The sequence below is a fragment of the Lipotes vexillifer genome, unplaced genomic scaffold (assembly GCF_000442215.2).
Source record: "Lipotes vexillifer unplaced genomic scaffold, Lipotes_vexillifer_v1.1 scaffold865, whole genome shotgun sequence".
Lineage (NCBI taxonomy): Eukaryota > Metazoa > Chordata > Mammalia > Artiodactyla > Lipotidae > Lipotes > Lipotes vexillifer.
Window position 1 is genome coordinate 2,417,991 of NW_006795130.1, and position 23,532 is coordinate 2,441,522.

Sequence of the window (23,532 nt, forward strand, 5' to 3'; positions counted from 1 at the left end):
TACTTAAAATGTACTTAGGTAACAGTTCATTTCAGCAGGTACAGATACAAAAATGCTATTTCAGTAAACAGGGCTCATGTGTGATTGTTCTTTCTGAGTCAATCAGGTAGAGATAAAAGACATGTTTTTCCAAATAAAGGCAGCAGCTTTTTTAATTCACAGTACGTTCCTTTCCTCAGTCTTTCATGCTTTTTTTCTCTTCCACCCAATTTTTCTCAAAAACACACACACACACACACACACACAAAGTTAGCTACCGAGTAACCACTAAAAAACTCTTTCAATCAATTTTGTAAGCAATTTATTTCAATCCTATTCTTCACTTTAGGGAAAAGCAGTCAATTTGAATTGTTAACCTTCATTAACTTTCTTCTAATTCAAATAGTTGAATCAAGATCAGTGGGTCAGAATAGTTTGCTCTTGGAAAGATAGATAAGTAAATATTCTATCTACTTTATCTAATCATGTGGTTAGTCTGCCACTAAAAGCACCTAGATAGCTAACACCAAATAGTTAAAAAAATATGTTTACGGATAGCATAACAAATATGTAGACTAACCTTTTCAACAAATGCTTCCAAACCCAAAATAATAGCAAAGTTCTCTTCAAACACAACCAGTTTGTTAAGTGTGCAATAAAACAAGTATTTTCATATATTAGTACATTTCTAGAAAGCTTTGTGGCAATGTGTCACCAATTCCACTTTATAGGCAACTATCATTGATAAAATAGAACATGAACAAAGATGTGTATACCTAGTTATTCATTTCACATTAATAGCAAAAATTTATCATATCCCTAAGTAAGCAAAAATAGAGTAATGGTTAAATAAATTACAGAAGAATGTTATGAAGCTACTATAAAATGTTTTCATAGATTTTTTAAGGACAGAGGAAAATGCTCATGATATAACCTTAAGTGAAAAAAGCAAAACAATCCAACAAAAGGAATGTAGAGTATAATCTTGACTATGTTAAAAAATATATATATGCCATATATACACAGAAAAAAGAATGGAAAGAAACATACCAAAATGTTATTACTGGATTCTCTGGAAAGTAGAATTATGTGTCGTTTTGACTTTATTATTTATATTGATCTACTTTATAAATTTTCTACTACATGTTGGTTTTATTAGCATAAAATTTTTGTATTATTAAATTTTAATGGTCTTTCTGAAATGATTTAAAAATACAAAACTTATTCCTGCTCTTTTTTAAAACCTGTGTCTTTTTAAATCACAACCATCAAAACTACCCTTATTTTTAGAGGAATTAGGCTTACTTTACAAATGTCTCATCTTTTCATGTGTAAAGATTCTTTAAGACAGGAATAACAAAAATAAAATGTCTTTATGATTTTCTTGTTTAATTTTAAATCTTAACTTGACAAAAATTAAAAGCATAAGTACCACTTTTAGAGCTTTGCATAGCCTTTAAGAGGCCAGCTGTCACAAGATTGAATGTGGAATATCTTCCCTGCATGTTACTTAAAAATACATCTCCTCATTTCATATGAATGAAAATACTGGGACTTCCCTGGTGGCACAGTGGTTAAGACTCCCAATGCAGGGGGCCAGGGTTCAAGCCCTAGTCGGGGAACTAGATCTCACATGCATGCCACAGCTAAGAGTTCACATGCTGCAACTGGGGAACCCACCTGCCACAACTAAGATCCGGTGCAACGAAATAAATAAATATTTTAAAAAAGAAAATACTAATAAAATAAGATTTTAAAGCAATCTATACCATACTCCAAAAAGAAAAATTTCTTAAGACTTGTCTCCCTAAAATAATTAGTGCCACAGAGTAAAGTTCAGGAGCCGGGAAATAAAGAGATGGGAATTCTAATTCTAGGCCTACCAAAAAAATGTATGTCCTTTGACCATCAGTTTCCTTATCTGAAATGCCAGGTAGTTTGTTACAGGTGACATCTCAGGTCCATTTCAGTTCTTAATGGACAGTGGAAGAAAAAAACTGTCCACTTGTGACAATACAAATTGGGTTGCCTTTTTAAGAGTTGATCAGTTTTAATGAAAATAAAACACTCGCAATTTTACTCAGCTTTCATTATGGACAAAGTTATTCAAATAAACATTGCTAAATGTATTACCCCAAAAAATATTATAAGAGGTTCACTATTTTTATTTCCTTTTAATTATTATCGGTAGATTCTTATGTCACATTTCACTTTAACGTGACATATTCAAACAATATAATCTTTAAATGGAACCTGACAATTTATTTCCCAGGAGAATTTGAAGAATATAATAACATTTGATTGACTGAACTTTACTTACTAAGAATTCTTAGCAAAACTCCCTCCCAAGAACACCTACACAGTGCTTCTATATTTTCAGTGAACCACAAATCTTTAAAAGTCAAAGAAAATTTCCAATCTAAAAGTATAGGACAGGGACTTCCCTGGTGGTGCAGTGGTTAAGAATCCACCTGCCAATGCAGGGGAAATGGGTTCGAGCCCTGGTCAGGGAAGATCCCACATGCCACGGAGCAACTAAGCCCGTGAGCCACAACTACTGAGCCTGTGCTCTAGAGCCCGCGAGCCACAACTACTGAGCCCGCATGCCACAACTACTGAAGCCCGCGTGCCTACAGCCCGTGTTCCGCAACAAGAGAAGCCACTGAAGTGAGAAGCCCATGCACCGCAACAAAGAATAGCCCCCGCTGGCGGCAACTATAGGAAGCTGGCATGCAGCAACGAAGACCCAACGCAACCAAAAAAGTAAAATAAATAAATAATTGTTTCTTTAAAAAATAAAATAAAAAAATAGAAGTATAGGACAACAGTGCTTCCCAATTATTTATGCTGCCAAGAATATATTTTGAAAATATATAATTGAATATATCACTATCATTTCACAAAAGGGCATTTTAACATAAAAATGTAAAAAGGACATCACAGAATAAACAGTGCTACCCGAAGTATTGCTGGTAACCTTATGAAGTATATTTTCTATATAAAAGATTTTTCTTATTTTTATTTTACCATAAATCTGGTACTTCACAAACAAGCTTTTAGAAATCAATCACTTGGGAATTCCCTGGCAGTCCAGTGGTTAGGACTTCACGCTTTGACTGCTGAGGGCATGGATTCAGTCCCTGGTCGGGGAACTAAGATCCCACAAGCCACCGTGCAGCCAAAAGAAAATAAAAAAAGGAATCAATCACTTATAAACTCAACAAATATTTATTGAGATCTTCTCTACTACTCAATACACTGGAGATTCAGCAATGACCAAGAACATGTACTGCCCTTATAGAACTGATATTCTAGTGAGGAGATATAGATAAATAATCAAATAAACAAGAACATTAAATGATCATTAAGTGCTATGCAGAGAATTAAACCCAGCAGATAACACAGAGAAAGGCTCCTTTAGAGTGGGTACTCAGGGAAGATCTCCAGTAGAAAACTGAATGACAAGGAAGAGCAAGGTGGGGGAAGGGTTTCCAGACAGACAGACAGCACTAAAATAACTGGAAGCCCAGTGTGAAAAAACGGGGAGGGACAAAAGGTTGTGGTCAGAGAAAGAAGCAGAACGTCTTAGCTTTGATGAGCCTAAGAAGTTTAGACTTTGTTACAAGTAAGACAGGAAGCCACTGTAATTAAGTTTTAAACAGAGGAATGACATGATCTGATTTTGTTTGAAAAGATCAACCTGGTTATAGTGTAAAGAATGGATCAAAGGAGCATGAAAGCAGAAAGACTAAATTAAAAGCCTGTTACAGTAATAAAGATGACAAATAATTGTGGTTTGAACAATGAAGATAGTGGTGGACATAGAAAGAAGTAAATGGACATTTTGGAGGTATTGGGCTGGCCAAAAGGTTCTTTCGGTTTTTTCCATAAGATGGCTCTAGTAGCCCTTAGTTGTCTTTAACTTCATTCGAAACAATTTTGTTAGATTGTATTGTGACAGCTGTCATATTAGAGTGCATTAAAAAAAAAAATCAAAATTGGTGAATTCTTGTGTAGCCATTTTAATATTAAAGTTGGAAGAAAGAAAGCAACATTTTCAGCATATTAGGCTTTATTATTTCAAGAAAGGTAAAAACGCAACTGAAAGATTTGTGCGGTGTATGAAGGTACTGTGACTGATCGAATGTGTCAAAAGTGGTTTGCGAAGTTTCGTGCTGGAGATTTCTCGTGGATGATGCTCTACAGTTGGGTAGACCAGTTGAAGTTGATAGTGATCAAATCAATACGTTAATTGAGAACAATCGACATTATACCACACAGGAGATAGCTGATATATTCAAAATATCCAAATCAAGTGTTGAAAATCATCTGCACCAGCTTGGTTATGTTAATCGCTTTGATGTTTGGGTTCTACGTAAGTTAAGCAAAAAAAACCTTCTTGACGGTATTTCCACATGCGATTCTCTACCTAAACATAACAAAAACATTCCGTTTTTAAAACAAATTGCGACAGGTGATGAAAAGTGGATACTGTACAATAATGTGGAATGGAAGAGATCACGGGGCAAGCGAAATGAAGCACCACCAGCCACACCAAAGGCCGGTCTTCATCAAAAGAAGGTGACGTGTATATGGTGGGACTGGAAGGGAGTCCTCTATTATATGCTCCTTCTGGAAAACCAAGAGATTAATTTCAACAAGTACCACCCACAATTAGACCAACTGAAAGCAGCATTCAACGAAAAGTGTCTGGAATTAGTCAACAGAAAACACATAATCTTCCATCGGGATAACACAACATAACAACATGTTTCTTTGATGCCCAGGCAAAAATCGTAACAGCTTGGCTGGGACGTTCTGATTCATCCGCCATATTCACCAGACATTGCACCTTCAGATTTCCATCTATTTCGGTCTTTACAAAATTCTTAATAGAAATAATTTCAATTCCCTGGGACTGTAAAAGGTACCTGGAACGGCTTTTTGCTCAAAAGATAAAAAGTTTTGGGAAGATGGCATTATGAAGTTGCGTGAAATATGGCAGAAGGTAGTGGAACAAAATGGGGAATACATTGTTCCATAAAGTTCTTGGTGAAAATGAAAAGTGTGTCTTTTTTTTACTTAAAAACCAAAGGAACTTTTTGGCCAACACAATAGAATGACAGGAATATGGGGGACTAAGGAAAATAAAGGAGTCAAGAGTAACTCCTAGATTTTAGACTAAATTGGGTAAATTTGGATTAAATTGAGTAAATGGCGCTGCTGTTACTGAGATAAAAGGGAAAGACAAGAAAGAAGTTCAAAGGATAAGTTCCAGGGGAGGTCAGGGATAGAGATAAAGACTTGGGAAACAGATTTTTCTTTCTAGTCTTCCTTACTCTGTAGTGCCTACTGTTTTCTATTAACAGACTAAAAATAGTTGTCCAGAATTGTATATGCAGTTTCATTTGAACAACACCCTAAGAAGGGAACCATTCTACCTTAGCAGTCACCTGCCAGCAGCCACTAAATATGTATATAAGTAAAATAACATGTAAAACTTAATGAGTGTTTAATATGTGCCAGACATCATGCTATATATGTTTCAAGTACTACCTTATTTGAATTTACAAAAACCTTATCAGAAGATTTTTTATTATCACCATTTTACATTTGAAGAAATTGAAGCTCAAAGAGGTTAAATAATTTGCTGAAAGTCACACGTTACAGAACAGAAATCCAAACTCTGGTAGCCTGACTCCAGAACTGGGGTTAATTACCATTGTACAGTGTTACCAAAGTAAACCCAAGACAGATTGACATAAGTCTGAGACTTTTATAAATACCCAAATTTCAGAACACCACACTATGACTTCAACCCATAAGATGTAGTAGTCCGGTAACAGCTTTCTTACTAGCCAGAGCATCATATGAAATACTTTCAGAAATTGCTTCCTTTATTTCCATATGTGCTTATTCATAGATGAAATCTGAGCAGCCAATGAATCTGCCATTTTTGTCTTTAATTTAGCCAAGACTCCTAATTGCCACCAAGAATCATTTCTTAGACCTCTTCATTTTTAAAAATTTCAACCATAATTTCATTTGTCAAAATCACAAGACTGATTATTAACAAAGAAAAACATCTTTTTTACTCTGCAAGAATTTAGGGGCACACAATGAAGAGCAGCAAGTGGTTAAATTTACTATAAAACTAAGTAAATCTCCCACTCCAGCCATTCACTTTGTGCAAATCAAATTTAGGCTTTGGTAAAATTACAAATTATTTCTTATCAAGATCTTTCAAGACTCATAAGTTGAAACCACAAATGTCCACAAAAGGTTCCACTGTAAAAAAAAAAATTTTTTTTAACATATTAGTCCTTGGGTATATCCTCTAACTCCTAGTGCCTATCATGTTCTTAAGAAGGCAATTCTTACTCAATGTCAAATAGAGTTTTTAGGTAGTGTTAGGTAGCAAACTTATCTTAAGACTCCACAGAAATTTTTAGACCTTAAATTATTTCTACAAAACCTAAAACTCACAGTTCCATGGAAAAATACTACACATATTTAAATTAAATTCTGCACTTTGAAATCAAAAACTGACACATTTTCCAATGTTAGGGGTACGTGTGGCGGGGTGCAGGGGAGTAGACTATTGAAATTAATCATCTTTCAAAGGGCAATAACAGAATTAAAAGGTTGGATAAATTCAGTCACGGTTTTCAAAATTATTTTACAATAATTGTGGCAGATTAAAAATGGCCACAGTTTCTTGGAGACAAGAGTCTATGTCCCCTCCCCTTAAATCTGGGCTAAACTATGACTCCTTTGACCAGATTCCAGGCTAGCCTTAAAGGACTGCCAGCTCCTGCCTTGGTCTCTTGGAGCCCTGAGCTGCCATCTACGGGGTCCAACTACCAGGTTGAGGAAACCACATGGAGAGGCCCTCAAGCCACACAGAGAAAGAGAGGAACCCAGCTAAGCCAAGATTGCCAGCCACCACTACCAAAACACCAGGCAAATGAGTAAAGACAACTTGTACCCTCCACACCAGAACTGTTATCAGCTAAATACCTCCAAGTGATCCTAGTCAATAGCACATGGAGCAGAAGAATCAACCAGCTACTCCTGACCCACAAAACCATGAACTCTAATAAAATGGCTGTTCTTTTAAGCCACTAAATTTTAGGACAGAAAACCAAACTCATTGTGAAAAATATATTTTGCATTGCAACTAATACTCCATAAATATACATAATGGAAACGTTTCACAATGCAATACTTACCCTTACCATATTCAATGCATTGATCTTTCCTATTTTCCTTTTATAAAATACCACTTTTTCTACACCCAAATTGATTCATGATCTAGTTTGAAAAGGATTTTAATCTGTACTACTCACTTCACAGGTGCATACACAAATCTAGACAGAAACCTTAATAGGACCCAGGTGTTCTGATTCCTAATACAAAGCTCTTTTTCCTTGCCCCACACTAACAGCCCACAGGTTCATAATAAGAAGCTTCTCACAAACTCACATACACACCTCAGAGCTGAGTGAAAAGTTGAAAAGCAGAGATGTCTGATGTTGGAAGTTATGTAGAAATCAGAAATAGCTAAGAGGAATGAGTCTTTTCCTTTTTTATCACTTCCCTTTACTTCCCCCCTTCTTTTCACAGATCTGTATTTTCCTACCCCTACTTCCTTTTTCCTCTGGTTATCAAGCATTATAAAACTGAGGTTTTTAAATATTAGTTGAACTTAATGAAATGTTATAGTCATATTCTTAAAAGTAGGCTAACTGAACATTTTATCATTTCTTTAAAAATGTTGCTTTTTTTTTTTTTTTTTTTGTTTGGGGTTCAAGACTAATTGGGGCTGGGGGGTTTTTTTTTTTTTTTTTTTTTGCAGTACGCGGGCCTCTCACTGCTGTGGCCTCTCCCGTTGCGGAGCACAGGCTCCGGACGCGCAGGCTCAGCGGCCATGGCTCACGGGCCCAGCCGCTCCGCGGCATGTGGGATCTTCCTGGACCGGGGCACGAACCCGTGTCCCCTGCATCGTCAGGCGGACTCTCAACCACTGCGCCACCAGGGAAGCCCTGTAGGTCATTTTTAATGAAATTCTCATCACTGCCATGTCAGATCTGGTAGAACATTTTCATAACATTTGAATTAATAATATTAAAAGATTAATAGCTTTTTAGCAGATTACTAGTAATTGTTTCATATACAACACAGGAGTATTTTTTGAAGCAAAGGGCTTGCTTTTTTTTTTTGATCACACAAATCACTGTTGATTCCTGCTCTACTGTTTATACAATACCTGAATATTTGAGCTAATCACTAAAAATAATCAGATTCAGGTTTGAATCCTATCTCTGCTACTTATTGTATAATCTTGAGCACATTAAACTCTGTGAACAGTAATGGTTATCCCATATAATTATAATAATTAATAATGCTAAGTCATAAGATTCAAATTATCAATATGAGGGAAAATTGCAAAATCTCTGAAGTAAATAAAAACTTACCAGAAATTGTTCTTTTAACTGGAACATTTTAACTCTTAAACATAAGCAAAACTGGTTTGCCCAAGGCTTTTAACAGAAAACACAACCTGCTCAAAACTGAAGCTCAATGAGTTAATCCATCACAAAGCATACAATTAGTTATATCCCACGAGGGGATATTTATTCTTGGTGGTGGGGGGGTTGGGGGAGTACCTACATGTGTGAATAAGAGAACTTGAAAGACAAAAATCTGAACAAGGTTACTAAACACTAAACACATTACCACAGAATTTCTTTAAATAGTGTGCTTATCTAGCACATACAGAATTCACTTTGACATGTTCTCAATTTGTGTTTTCATAGTGTAATACAAACAGCAAGAAATGTGAATCAGATGTCCTGAGTGTAGAGTGAGAGCTTAGTACTTAGGGATGCTTAACTTCTCTGGGTCTATTTCCTCAGATGAAGGCAGTTACCTGGTGGCCTTGTGAGGATCCATAAGAAAAGGTAAAAGTGCTTGACATATTCTTTAATATGTTGTTTGTTTGTTTTTAACATTTATTTATTTATTTGGCTGTGCCAGGTCTTAGTTGTAGCATGTGGGAATCTAGTTCCCTGACCAAGGATCGAACCCGGGCCCCCTGCATTCGGAGCATGGAGTCCTAACCACTGGACCACCAGGGAAGTCCTCAATATGTTATTTTTATCTTTAAAAAAAAAATTAAACTTCATTTCTTGTTCTAGAAAGTAAGACAATGACAAGTTATGACTTCGGATCAAATTTCACCTCAGATACTTACTAGCTGTTACCTGACTGACATTTAACCTCACTGGGCTTCAATTCTCTCAACACAACCATGTAAATATCAGACTTTAAGTACCTCCTCAGGCACCAACAATCTAGTCTAAAACATTTTCAAAGAGTTTTCAAAAATCACATGAAATTGTAAATTACCATTTCAAAGCCACATCTGGCTAATACTGAGATTTGCTGTTGTTTTCACACTTCAGCACCATGATTTGTTGGAAACTTCAGCTACAGAAGATCCTACCCTACCTCAGGATTTGCACACCTAGCCATCTCCTCCCATTTCCGCTCCCACCTGCATTCCCAAGCAGTCTTTGGAAATACCAAAGTAGCCTCTAAAAGGGAAAGGCTAGGAAAGCCTGCTTTAACCTGTTTTATGAGTATAAAGAAGAAATATCTTGACCAACAAGAAATCATTTACATTTAAAGAGCTCTGAATCTGACTTGATAGCTACAGGATACTAACAAGTTTTCTAAGGAATGTAGTTTATTCAAGCTTCACATAGAAGTGAGATCGAAGGTCTCGTGTGTGTGTGTGTGTGTGTGTGTGTGTTTTCCATTAGTGAAAAAATGTACTCCTTTTCCCTTATTTGTGCTGAATCTAGGGGAGGAATGCTACACAAATAGGGGAAGAGGAGTACTAACCAAGGGATTCCTGTCTAATGCAGGAGGCTGGGCAAAGATAACATTGCTCCCATTTCTAAGGATTTGTGAGTATAAGTCTAGAAATTTATATATTTCTCTACAGAGCATCTTTACTATATTCAAACTGAGGGATGAATATACCCAAAGAAGTCAAACCTACCATGTAGAGAAGAACCTAACTCCCACACCTTCAAAAAAAAAAAAAAAAAAACTTTTTAAACCAAAAAAAGGCCCCAACGCAGCCAAAAATTAATTAATTATAAAAAATAATAAAGTAATCAGCATTTCAGAAGAATAATTAAATGGAATAAAGTGGTCCCAAACTATTTAACTGGAAAAAAAAAAAAAAAAAAAACTTTTCAAGCTATTTTTTACTAAAATACTATTTTTAATACTAAATATTTAGTATTACTTAATTTAATAATATAACTATGTTTTATTATAATATTTCAAATCTAAACAATCCAGCTCTGTACATTTGGATAAGCAAGTGCTATGTAAAACAAACAAGACAAAGTAGAAGTGTCAGTATACTTGAATTTGATCAACATGCTATCCCATGCTAAAATGTAATATAATCAGTTCCTCTTGAGTATGTGAGAACAGACATAACCAAGGGTGTAAATCTGCATCACTTCTACAGCTTAACAGCTCTAATCTTCACCAAACTAAGAACTAAACATGATAGCTATGGTCTCAGCTCTGCATAGGAAAAACAATTTCTAAAAAACTCTATTTTAGGAGGAACTCAAGACTTCCTCAGTCATGCCTATAAAACAAGAAAATGTTCCAATCTCTAACGTGGTTAACTTCAAAGACAACACATTTGAACTGTTTTTTTTTTTTTTAAGATAATTTTCTTGTTTTTCAATTTGTTTACTCAAAAACTTAACATGGCTTTCCAGACTTCAGCTCAAGGGCTCAAAGAGTAAAACTATTTTGCTACATCAAGCTTAAAGGAATTTGAGAACCCTAAGCCATCTGAATTTGATTCTTTTGCTATATTTTGTTTTCCAGTGACCCCTCCTGGATGAGTCAACAAACAAATTTCTTAAAAAGACCATTTTGCAGTATTACCTATTGGTTACATAGTACACTGTTACACAGTATGCTATGAAATGAAGAACAATGTTGCTAACCTTCAGTGCTTTTGGAGTTCTAATTAAAATGCAAATAAGCTCACTAATTAAGGACCTGCTAACCCATAGGGAAAAGATTGATCATTCTGATAAGTCACTGAGTTCTTTGCAAATTCATTTTCAGAAAATTTATTTCTCCACCAAATAAGCAATTCTACTACATTTTTTTTTAAGAAAGAAAACACTGACCACATGGCTTTAATAAAATATTACTATTTATATAGGAGTAATATATTTATTCTGAGGGAATTTTCCCCATGGACAAATGCAAGAAATGATTATTATAGTCAAGGCTCACTACAGTCACCAGAAAGAACAGAAATGTAATCTAGAAGTGCATCTCTTGGCCTCTGTCCTCTAGTATTGGATTTATTTCACACACAAGCTCACTCCATGTAACAAGAAAAAAGAAAGGTCCAAGAACCATGAAATGTTTTCAGGTAAGAGTTCTATCAACTCTTATGAATAGATAAGAATTTACAGCCAATACATGAATCCATTTTGTGCCACTGAGTACTACAAACATAACCTTAAAACATCTTTAACGAGTTTAAGAATTAATTCACTGAATAAAAATTTAGAGCCTATGTTGCAATGAAGTAATTAGTTATAAGGCATTAAGAGTTATTCAACTAGTTTCCCTACTTCAAGTAGCACTAGACGAGATAAAACATGCATACACTGTGCACTGCAATAATGCAAAGTATAAAGTACAACCAACCAGTGAAGGAGCTGTTTCCAGGTTCGGTGATTAGGAAAGTTTTATAGGGAAGATAAACTTTGGCTGGACCTTGAGGAATGAGGTTTTCATAAATATATTCTATATATGCTATAATGAACTTTTCTCTTGCTGAGAGAATGATACCACCTCACCTCCTACACCCTACAAGGTGCTGGTGGAGCTGTTGATTAGCACATCCTGAACATCCACGCACTCCCCCACATATATAAACACCATTGGTGTGCACGCAAGCATGCACACGTGCACATAGGAAAATGGCTGAGAGTATATCCAAGGCTGGCCAAAATCCCCACCTCTGATACACTAATTGGTTCAATGGTGGGTATGTAACCCAGGCAGGACTAATCAGAGTATTCTCAAAACTGATACATATATGTGGAAAGTCTCTGCCTTTGGGCTCATGAGATTTTTGGCTTAGGGATGAAAAATGCCATCTTTCTTGTTACATTAAGATGGGCTGTGTGAGAAATGAATTCAATACCAGACGACAATAGAGGCAAGAGATGCACTCCTAGAATGAGTCATATCTGGCTAGACTTCCTGCTCTTTTAGTCAAGTGAGTCTCTTAAAGACTTAATGGTTCTACTAGGGATACACCCAAGTCCAGCCTCAGCCTCTAGAAGGCAAAAAGCCAAGTAACCACTTCAATATCATTTCTGATAACCCCTAATTTTGTGAGTGATCAGTAATCACATAAGCTACCTTCATACCTATAATCCTGTATTTGCAGCTAACATAGCAAAATAGCGGGGCTTATTAGTAACTAAATGTGGTTTGCTGACAAAATTGTGAGCAGTAACCAAACTGTGTCTTGAGAAGGTAAGAGTTTCTTACATAATTGCTGTACATATTTTCTTATTCTATTCTACAGAAGCTGCTGAAATCAGCATGTATGCAATGAAAGCCAAAATGCAAATGGAGAAATCAGATGTTCTTACGTTGAAAGCTAATTATTGTTTCATAGATGAATATATTTTTAAAGAAATCATATGAGGGCACAAGTACAAACAAAAACATAAGAAATAAAACATATAAGTGAGGGCAACAACTTTAAATCTGCTTTGGAAAATATTCAAAACGTATCATCTTCAAGCAGTATGTGAAATTTCAGTTCATGAGACCACTTCGGTGAAATAAGCCTTCCAAATCTTGAAGTCCAAAAATTGAAGAGAAGTCTTTACCTTAGTCACTATTTGAAAGGAAGAAAAGCCTAATAACTCAGTTACATAACCAGCACCAGTATTATGGTAGAACTAGCCAAACAAGACCTTTGAAATAAACATCCATTTAGTATCATCAACATGTAGAATGGGGACTGCAGGAAAATTTTAGCAAGTGATTCTGATGAGAAATTGTTGTTCCTGCACAATAGCAAGCTTTTAAAAACTGAATATTTAAATTTTTAGAAAGGCCCTCAATCCTATTATTGAATCCTTGGGGCAATATATGTTCTGAGGCCAGAATTTTATGGGATTTAGAAATTTGTCAATTTTAGGAAGGTAATGCACTGTATGTGCTATATATTTTATAAACTGCCCAGGAAGGTTTCACTCAGCATGCCATTAACAAACACATATTTCTACAGCAAAACATACACATTTGTGTCAGACAAATAAATACTACAGGGGGCCTCAAACCCGTTCAAGTTCTGCTGCCAAATTAATTCATCTCAAACTTTTTTTTTAATTTCCAGTTTTCAGAGCTTTTGGGATTTCAGAAATACAGATGAAAAGATTACAACATATAATAAAATCATAATACTTGTTTTACAAAGTTTCAGATTTACTTAGTACCCCAGAGGTCCATTCTGTAATGATGATATTTAGACACTTGGCCAAAATATATATTTAATGCACATCAAGTTCCTCCAGCTTAAAATCAAGAGTCCTAATATATATGTTCAGTGTAGAAAAGTTGGAAAATACAAAAAAAAAAAAAAGAATAAAGAAAATAAAATAACCCACAATCCGAATGTAAATTGGTGCAGCCACTATGGAGAACAGTATGGAGGTTCCTCCAAAAACTAAAAATAGAGTTACCATATGATCCAGCAATTCCACTCCTGGGCATATACCCAGAGAAAACTATAATTTGAAAAGATACATGCACACCCATGATTAGCAGCACTATTTACAACAGCCAAGCCATGGAAACAACCTAAATGTCCACTGAAAGATGAATAAAGATGTGAGATACACACACACACACACACACACACACACACACACACACACACACACACACAATAATATACCACACTACTTAGGCACTGCTTGGCACCTAGTAAACTCCTAGCAGTGGTACCGGAAGTAGTTAATAGTTACAGGATATCTTGCTATGAATACACTGGTTTTGCTTTCAGAACGATAACTTAAAGAAAGTCAAACAAAGGATGTTAGTGACCACTAACACACACACACACACACACACACACACACACACACAATGGAATATTACTCAGCCATAAAAAAAGAATGAAATAATGCCATTTTCAGGTACATGGATGGACCCAGAGATTATCATACTAAGTGAAGTAAGTCAGAAAGAGAAAGACAAATACTGTGTGATATCACTTATATGCACCTGGAATATCCTCTCAACCTGAGGACTTTGATCTTTCTTAAATTCTGGAAAATTCTCAGCCATCATCTCTTCTAACAAGGCCGCTCCACCATTCACCCTCTTTCCTCTTTTTGGAACTCCCAGTTAGATGTTAGTTGGTGCCTCTCAATATATGTATGTGTTTATATATATATATATATATATATAATATTCTCTTGAGTTTTCTTGATTTCTCTGTGCTACATCTGGGTGAATTACTCAGTACTATCTTCCAACTCACTAATTTTTGCTTTAAATACGTTTGAACCAGAGTTTAACCAACTTTTTAAAATTTTTTTAATTTTTCACCATTTTTTCTTTTATATAGCCATTTACTTCACATTTACCTATTGTTTATTTATAACATGCTTTTTTATAACTATTACTTCTTTTATCTTTTTAAAGATATTTAAAATACTTAAAAGTCATTTTGAAATTGCTCTGTTAGATTTTAAGTGAGTTTATCTCCTAGTGGTTTTGTTATTTTCTAAGTAATAGTCTTCCTCATCTGTTTGCAGGCTCAGACTTTCCCTTCCTTTTTCCAATGGTTTTGAGGTAAGCCACCCCTCTTCCAGAGCCCATGACCTACAAGCTCGGTGCTCTTGTACCAGGTAATAGTGGAGAAATTACAGTTCCCAACTCTGAGCCATGTGGCAGCTCAGCCACTTCTGTGTCACCAATTCAGAGCCACAGCTTTTTAAAGCAACAGGCAGGAGCAGAGGCTTTCAGCCTTCTTTTCATCCAGCCCCAGCCCAGCTCCAAGTTTCATCCAGGGTATCTGACTCCAGTTCCCCTGTACAAAGTTATTTCCACTTGCTCCTAAACCCAGGATCTAAATGCATGTTTGCTTTCCATTTCAGTCCCTGGAGATGGTTATCTTGTTCTTGAGTATACACCTATATCTTTTCTTTTTAAATTTGTAATTGCAATCTTTGGAGCAGGGTAGGAAGCTAAAAGCAGGATAAAGAGTACCGTAATAACAACAGCTAACTTTTACTGAAGACATACTATATGCCAATTTTATATTTACTTTTTCATGAAATCCTCTCAACAATCTTTTGAGGTAGGTATTTTTATTACACCCATTTCAAAGATGAGAAAACAGAGGCATGGGGCCAGTAAACAATCTTTCCAAGATTACCAGCTAATAAGGACCAAGAGTCAACCAAAGGTCTTAACCACTGCTCTACTGGCTTCCATCCTGACCAGAACACTCTTCAGAATTTTGATTCTCTTATTTTTTTTCCCACTTAACTCTGATCATTCTGCATACAGGCAGGATTTTAATCAATGGAAGGCAAGTAGAGCCATATTCCTGGTAGAAAGTAGCACATTGGCTTAATGTTTACTTAGTGTTATTCAGTCTAGGCCTATACCTAAAACCAAAAACATAGTTTCAATGCCTGTCTTTTTACCAAAAGCCCTTCTCACTTTCCCTGGGCTCCAGGCATTTCATGTTTACCTCTAGATACCCAGGACAATCCATGCAGGCTTTCCTCTGACTCTGCCTTTTCACCACCCTCACTCTGCCCTAGTATATAATGTCTAGGAAAGGACCTTATTAAGGGATTCATACAAAGTACCTCAGGAGACTTCCGTTTTTCATTTTCCTTCATAACCAAAGTTTTAATCTTAAAGGATTAAATTTGTAAATAGTGAACAACACGCAATATCACCCAAAAAGAGCCAAACTCAATTTTAGGCTTCATTGTTAAAAACATAAGATCTAGAAAAATAAAGATTATCAGTCCCACTCTATGCTGCGCTGATAATTTATCCAACAAACATTAACTGAATAGTTCCAAGGACCAGGCACTGAGCAATACACTATGGACGCACAATCGATCATCCTTTCTCTTTTCTAGTATGTATACATTTTCCTCATTTAATCCTCACAACAGGCCACTCCAGGAACAGTACGCTCAGTTTATAAAAATCATCTTCTGGAGAATTTCCTGAAACAGAAAAAAAAGGTGTTTTAAAGAGATTAGACGTTGAGAACGGACTTGAGGACACGGGGAAAGGGGAGGCTGGGATGTACAGAGTAGCGCTGACATGTATACACTACCAAATGTAAAATGGATGGCTGGTGGGAAGCTGCTGCATAGCACAGGGAGATCAGCTAGGTGCTCTGTGACCACCTAGAGGGTTGAGATAGGGAAGGTGGGAGAGAGGCTCAAGAGGGAGGGCATATGGGGATATGTGTGTACATATAGCTGGTTCACTTTGTTGTATGGCAGAAACTAACACAACAATTTTACTCCAAAAATAAATAAATAAAGACCAAAAAAAAAAAATGAAGAGGTTACTAAAACTGTTGCTTGGTCATCTAAAATACTTACAGACTTTATTCCTAGGTTTAACACACAATTTTAAAACATAGGGTCCTAGTGAAAGGTAAAAGACAGAAGGAAAGGCTAAAAGAAGTCCATGGAAGTGAAATGGTTAAGAAGCAATAATTTGAGAAAAGCTCAACATTTGCTGATTGGAGAAGTGCAGTTTGTTTCCTTTTTAATAGAGATTAAAATTATATATAATTTATATATATATAAATTATATAAAATTAAAAGTCATGATCCAGAACAATGTGTAATTGCTAAAACAGCAGAGAGAGTTACAATGTGGGCTCTTCAGATTCAACCCTTCCTAACATCGACTCCAGAGCTTATGAATATTTGCTATGATGAATAAGAGCTACTCCTGAAGAAGATTAGGCAGAACTTGAACCTGTAGGTGGAGAGACTGGTTAAGAAGCCAACACCAAGTCTAAGCAAAATAAAGTCTAAACTGAGTTGTGGCAGCAGGGATGGAAAAGAAAAGGAATTTATCAGACATAATTGAAGAAGAAAAGACCAACTTTGATAACCATACGCAGAGGGAAAATGAATCAAGTATCTAGGTTCCAAACTTTGGAGTAAGAGAAGTTAGTGGTGCCGTTAACAGATGTAGGGACCATGGAAGAAGGTGCAGATTTAGGACAGCAGATGGATTTATTTCGATATATATGACTTTGAAGTGTCAGCAAGACACTCAGAAGGAGATATTCAGCAGACAGTTAAAATTAGAGTCTGAGGGCTGAAGGATACAGAGGTAGAAAGATCACACAAGTGAAAGTGTTCCGTACAAAGCCTGGACCCTCCTACATCTTCTGCTTCAGTCAGACCAAACAAATGTAGCTCCCCAACAGAGGCAGCTCTCTGCCATTTCTACCTCCAAACAAACTTTTCTATAAGCCAGACACCCTACTTCACATCTGGTTAGCATCATCTTTCAGTATGTCATCCTTCACTATGCTCAGTTATCATTTTCCCAAACCCTACTCATTTTCCACCAAGAGGATGGTACCTGGGTCTTAGTTCTCTCGCTCTATGTACCTAATTTTTAGCACCATGCCTAAAATAGCAGGCATTTGAAAGACTAAAAGAATAGGCTTGGCATGTGCTCAACAAGCCTTGGAAGGAACTCTATCCTCCTAGAGGTGACCACTGAAGAAATTAACTTGAATGATATTTCCAAAGGAGAGAAAAGAAAGTTAAGTGGTCCTAAATACAGGTAATCATCATGGAACATTTTCATCTAGGGAGCAGTTCCCAAAAATGCTTCTTGACTTCTTTCAGGCCTAAATACATCATCTATAACACAAGGATCATTATTCCTACTTCACATGTTGCTGGGAAGATTAGAGATAGCATAAATAAAGCACCTAGTATATAACGTATGGCACTCAATTAATGTTCCTCAACTCAATGTGAAAATATAACAGAGCTACCTTATTTCTCTGCAACTTCAGTAACTGCTATACCCTAAAAAGCCTAGAAAAATAATGGATATTTGAAAAAGGGAAGCTAGACTTGTCAGATGCTCTCCATGAAGCAGAGTTTTTTCCAGCCTCACACTATTGTCACTTTTGTCTGGATAATTCTTTGGTTTAGGGGGCTTCCTGTGCATTGTAGGATGTTTAGCAGCATCCTTGAATTCCACCCACTTGGTGCCATTAGCCCTCCCCGCCAAATATGTCTCCAGACATTGCCAAATGTCCCTTGGGGGGCAATACTTCCCCTCCTTGAGAACTACTACCCTAAAACTAACTGAAATTCTCACAAAGCCCTAAATCCTTTTCTTGACATTTACAAATATATATCATAAATTTATTTGTTCCCTAGGAACTGATTCTACACATTAAATCATGCTTAGACTTTATAAGCCGTTCTCTTAAAAGTTAACCGAAACTGTTAGCTAGCCCCTTAACTGTCAAGCAAGTCATCATAGATAATGCATGCAGTCTAACCACTCAGTGCATTACCACACTGAGACCCTTAAAGCCAAACTAATATAATGAAAGTAGGAATAGCCAATCCCAAAAGGTCTTCACACAAAATGAAGAGATTTATCCCAGTACTCAAGTGTCTAATCCTGACTTCATGTCTACAGGTGGTACTAACTACGTATTTTATAAAATGAGTTTTAGTTGCCTAAGGACTTTTACAAGTTTTACGTAGACACTAATAACATGTAAAATAACATTACACCTGTTTAAGAATTATTATGTATCACATACCCATATATTGCAACAACATAAAAAGTTATGTACACTAACCACAAAACAAAACAAAAAACAGGAAAGTAGAGAAACAAAAGCTGAGTGAACAGTTCACTAGGGCTTTTGGACAAACTGTGTGAGGTTAATAAAGTTGACCTTGATCAAGTTACTTAACCTCTCTATACCTGTTTCCTCCTTGCTAAAATGTATATAATTACAGCGTCTACCTTGTAGGGTTTTTGTGGGATTGAATGAGTTAAAAAAGGTAAAATGCTGAAACAATACACATTAAACATTATTATTTATCGTTATTTTTAAGGCTGCATAGGCGAAGAGAAGCGTATCTTGGGTGGTTGTATAAAAGTAGGCACAGTAAAGTCAAACAACAATGAACGTGCACCCAGATGCTCTATGTTCAAACTTCAGTTCCTTAACTAATTGTTTCATTTGGGCTTCCATTTTCTCATCTGTAAAATAGGAAAGCACTTTGAAAACAGATTACCATATGAGAAAATCTAAGGGTTGTATGTTTAGTAGGATAGCAGGGGAAAGTTGCAGCTGTCTTCCAATTTGGTAGAGGAAACTTTGTGAAGAAGGTACTTTTTAAGGAAATACTCTAATAATGGGCCAACCAGGGAAAGCACATGCCTTGAACCCAGGTAGGTCTGATTCAAAAGCCTTTGCTTTAGTCTACAGTTTGAAAGCTTAAAACGAAAAAGGAACATCCTGAGTCGTTTAAAAAAAAAGTTTATTTTCTTCATATAAGGTAGGCACACTAACCCTTTGACCCTTTGAAAGTAATAGGAATACATTAAAGGCACTGGCAGGGATTTGGTCACCATCCATTCAAAACAGCGTTAACACACCACCAAACCGCTAAGTGATCTTTTCAGTTATGAAAGATTCGTTCTTTCAGAGTTAAGGAAGGGTAATGCTAGAAAAAATGAGATTTGTCTTGTATAATCAGGAGTGTCCCAACAGTTTTAAATCAGTTTGATGTCTATTTTTAGATACAAAAATCTCTGCCTTCCAAGGAACATTTCAAAATCATCAAGGAATATGCATACTGCACCTTATACTTATTAGGAAGTAATATTTTAACCAATAACTTCTTGTAAGTAAAAGTTGCAACATCAAATCATATGTGAAACAAAAGTTAGGTGCAGAACTATCTCCACTGCTGCCAAAGTGCAAAGAAAAAAAGAAAAATCAAGCTTTCCTAACCGTTCAGGCAAATGCCACCTCCGCAAAGCCTCGGAGGGGGAGTCTTGGTCCCCGGTAGAGGGTCTCCAAAGATAACACCATTCGGTTCGATGTACGTACGAAAAGGAAGGTCAAGGCGCCCTTCCGCGACCTTTACGAAAAATCCCAAGAATTCTGTTTTTGCCCCAGGGTAGAGCTATCGCTGGGCATTCTCCTCGACATCCCCCAGGGAAGAGGAGGTCGCCGCAAGTGACTCGGATCTGGTCGGGTCGGGTCCGGTCCTCCCTGGTCGCACCAGCTCAGCGCGGGCGGGCTCCCACGTGGTGCACGCAGCCTGCCCAAAGACGGCTCTGCACCCCCGGCCGGCGTTCTGATTGGCCAAGGGCGGCTGAGCGTCTCCGGAGCCGGCAGCGACTCGGCCAAACTGGGCGGACGCCGGGCAAAGGGTCGCAGCCAGGAGGGCAGCTACCCGAGCAACCGGTCCCGTGTGTTGGCCCCATGCCGGCGGTGAGGATACCACCCGGCGCCTCGGTCGCGCAACCCCACGTGGTCCCGGGTTAGCAGCAGGCACAGTCACCCTCTACCCTGTGTCAGGTAGCGCTCACCTCAACGCTCGAGGAGCCTCCACCTTCAGCTTTTTGGGCTTCGGCTCCTCCTCAGCCGCTGCCATGTTCGCGCTCCCACCTCACTTAAGCTCCAGAGCTCGCCCCACCCCTTCGGCTCTCGAAGGCCCCGCCCCCTCCCGCATCACCTCCTCCTTGTCTCTAAACCCCGCCCCTCTCGGCTCCTCTCAGTTCGTGCCTCTCCCAGCCACAGCTATTTGGCTCTACCTCTCGGCCTCACCCATTGGCTAGTTCACAGCTCCTCCTAACCCCGCCCTCCCGGCTGTAGGGACACCCTGACTGGTTTAGGCTGCGGGTGAGCGCCTAAGTCCAGAAGATGTGAAAGCTCCCATTTATCTAGACTCTGGATGATCTAGTAGATTATATCCTAAAATTCAAAAGACGTCTTCCTCCTCATTCAACGTCTTCTCACTCATTTATTCTTTCCAGTACTGTTGGTTACTTGGAAGCTGTTAGTCAGGCAATCTATCCGGCATCCCAACTCCGGGGTCCTTACGATCTTCTCAGGTGCCTCGGCCTCCGTCCGGAGAGGACCCCGCGTCGAATCGCTGACTGGCCCAGGAGTCGGGGTGAGTGTGAGTGGCTGGGGGTCTGCGGACAGGGTGGCATCACGAAAACTGGGACTTAGGCTAAATAGCTCGGGCTCCGGACTGCAGTCTGGGGTGCGGGAACGTCTCCGGTGCTGTGGACCGGGGCCGCGCCTCCCTCCCCGCCTTCCGGTCTTTCTTGCCAGCTGGGCCGGAAGGGAAAGGTGCACCTGCAGCCCAGTGTTCTCAGGACCTCAGGCTCAAGAGGTTCAGGCTCATTGGAGTCCGTCACCGGGCTCTGACGCGGGAAAAAGGTCTTGTCACCCACGGAGAGCTGAAGTACCGACGACTTGGACCTCAGCCCCAGGCTTCTGCTGTGGAGGACAAAATCCTTAAGTGTCCTGAGCGGACGTCCTGTTAGAGGGTGGCGCCTGGATGAGCCTGGGGTAATGCGGTGAGGACGGTGTTGCAGTTCTTCAGAAACGAGTTGATACGACTGTAAACTGAGGAGGTGACAGTGAGTATGGAAAAGTGATAAACGATGTGCTTGGTTGGATTTGGTGGATTTGGATTGAACCCGAAGCTGAAGCTTGATTAAGAACTTGATACCTCTATAAAACTAGGAGTCCTCACATGAGAAGGAGAAATTTTGTGGAGCTTGGAATATATCGAGTTTGAAACAGTAGTTTAGGTGGAGATGAAAGAAAAATTTATTAAAAAAAAACAAAAACCTGATAAGTAAGTCAGAAAGAAACTTTCCAGGGGAGAACCAAGACAGGTGAAGTTCCGTATAATTTGGTAACAAGTATTTGTTTTGTTTTGGGGAAACTTATCAGTGACATGAAATGCTGCAGGGATCAAAGGAGGAAGTTGAAGTCTGAGAATAGGTCGTTGGATTTGATGATTAGGAAGTCATTGGATCATTTGCGAGAACTGTTTTAATAGAGTCAGTTACTGAGAGGAGAGACTGCAAGTGTAGACTAATGCTTCTTCGTTTGGAGCATGAAGTGAAAGATGGTTGGCAAGGTCCATAAAAGGTTTGGGGTTTGTTTGTTTTGTGTGGGAGCAGAAAGCAAGTAACTAATGTATAAGATTAAACATTCAAGAAACAGGAAATAAGACCTGGGAAGAGAGGAAAGGGGGTGGGATCAAAATTACAAGTGGAAAAATTAGTGTCAGAAAGAACGGAGGACACTTTCATTTGAGACCATAGGAAAAGTGGAGGATTGAAATGAATGAAATATTACCTGAATCTTAACATACCTTTAGTAGGAATGCTCTCTTGGCAATAAGGTTAGCTTTTCTTACTGAATCTTAGGATTTTATAATGTTTTTAAACAGTCCTAGTTGGAGTTCCCTGCAGACTAGATATTTTTACGCAGCTCAATAATATTTCAATTCATACATAACGAGTGGCATTTGTAGAGAAGAGGAATTCACTCTCTCTCAACAAATGACCTTCTCTCCTATTACACAGAGAAAATAGAAGCCATCATCTTCTTGCAACCAAATATACAAATCTGCTTCCCTTCTGTTTAAAGAGGAAGAAGTTTCCCTTCTCCTTAGGAAGGCAAATCCTTTCACCTAGTTTCCCAGTGCCATCCTCTTCCACCTTCTCAGGGTCTTTTTTTTTTTTTTTTTTGGTTAAGTTATTTCCTCTCTCCAATTCATCAGCCTTTCCCCTTCTACTCACATTTTTCCTTCAGCATTTAAAAATATTCTTCCTTAACTTTATGAACTAATCCCATTTATTTTCTTGTCTTTTCCTCTCCTTCATAGCTATAGTTCTTGAATGTATCGTTTACTCTCATCTCTGTTTTTCCAACTTCTTGCTATTTATTTCTCAGCACACTGTGGTTTATTTTGTTTCCACCATTCCACTGAGCTACCACTGAAACTGCCCTTACTAAGATCACCAAATGGCCTCTATGTGTTAAATTGTACGTTCTCATCGGGCTGAAAATTTGCTTCCTTTGAGGCCAAAAAAAAAAAATCATACTTTTATGTATAAAGCACAGGTATTTATGGTACATAAAGAGGTGTACAGAAATATTCCGTGGTATTAAAATTTTATGGAAGAGGGGTGTGAGTGAAGGGGAATCTGAAAAGGCACCTTAGGATGCAATAATGAAAGTTGAGAAACACTGTAAAATAACAGATATTTTCAGTTTTCCTTGTAGCTTGACCTCTTTGTGCCATCTAAAATGTTTACCACTCCTTTTTTCTGGAAACACACTAATATACTCTGGTTACTAAACTCCACCCCGCC

At 37.9% G+C, this 23,532-nt stretch overlaps 2 protein-coding genes across 3 annotated transcripts in view; one reads left to right on the plus strand and one right to left on the minus strand.

Annotated features, from left to right (window-relative positions):
- Window positions 1–20,878, minus strand: part of ADK (adenosine kinase) — a 509,882-nt gene extending 489,004 nt beyond the window's left edge. For both annotated transcript variants that reach the window (XM_007467500.1, XM_007467497.1), the window contains exon 1: window positions 20,719–20,878. In XM_007467500.1, the coding sequence (XP_007467562.1) occupies window positions 20,719–20,783 (65 nt within the window). In that variant the 5' untranslated portion in view covers window positions 20,784–20,878. The remainder of the gene's footprint in view (window positions 1–20,718) is intronic.
- A 386-nt stretch (window positions 20,879–21,264) lies between these two features.
- AP3M1 (adaptor related protein complex 3 subunit mu 1) overlaps window positions 21,265–23,532 on the plus strand; it is a 23,235-nt gene continuing 20,967 nt past the window's right edge. Inside the window, exon 1 of the mRNA XM_007467501.1 lies at window positions 21,265–21,305. The gene's annotated coding sequence lies outside the window, so the exon portion shown is untranslated. The remainder of the gene's footprint in view (window positions 21,306–23,532) is intronic.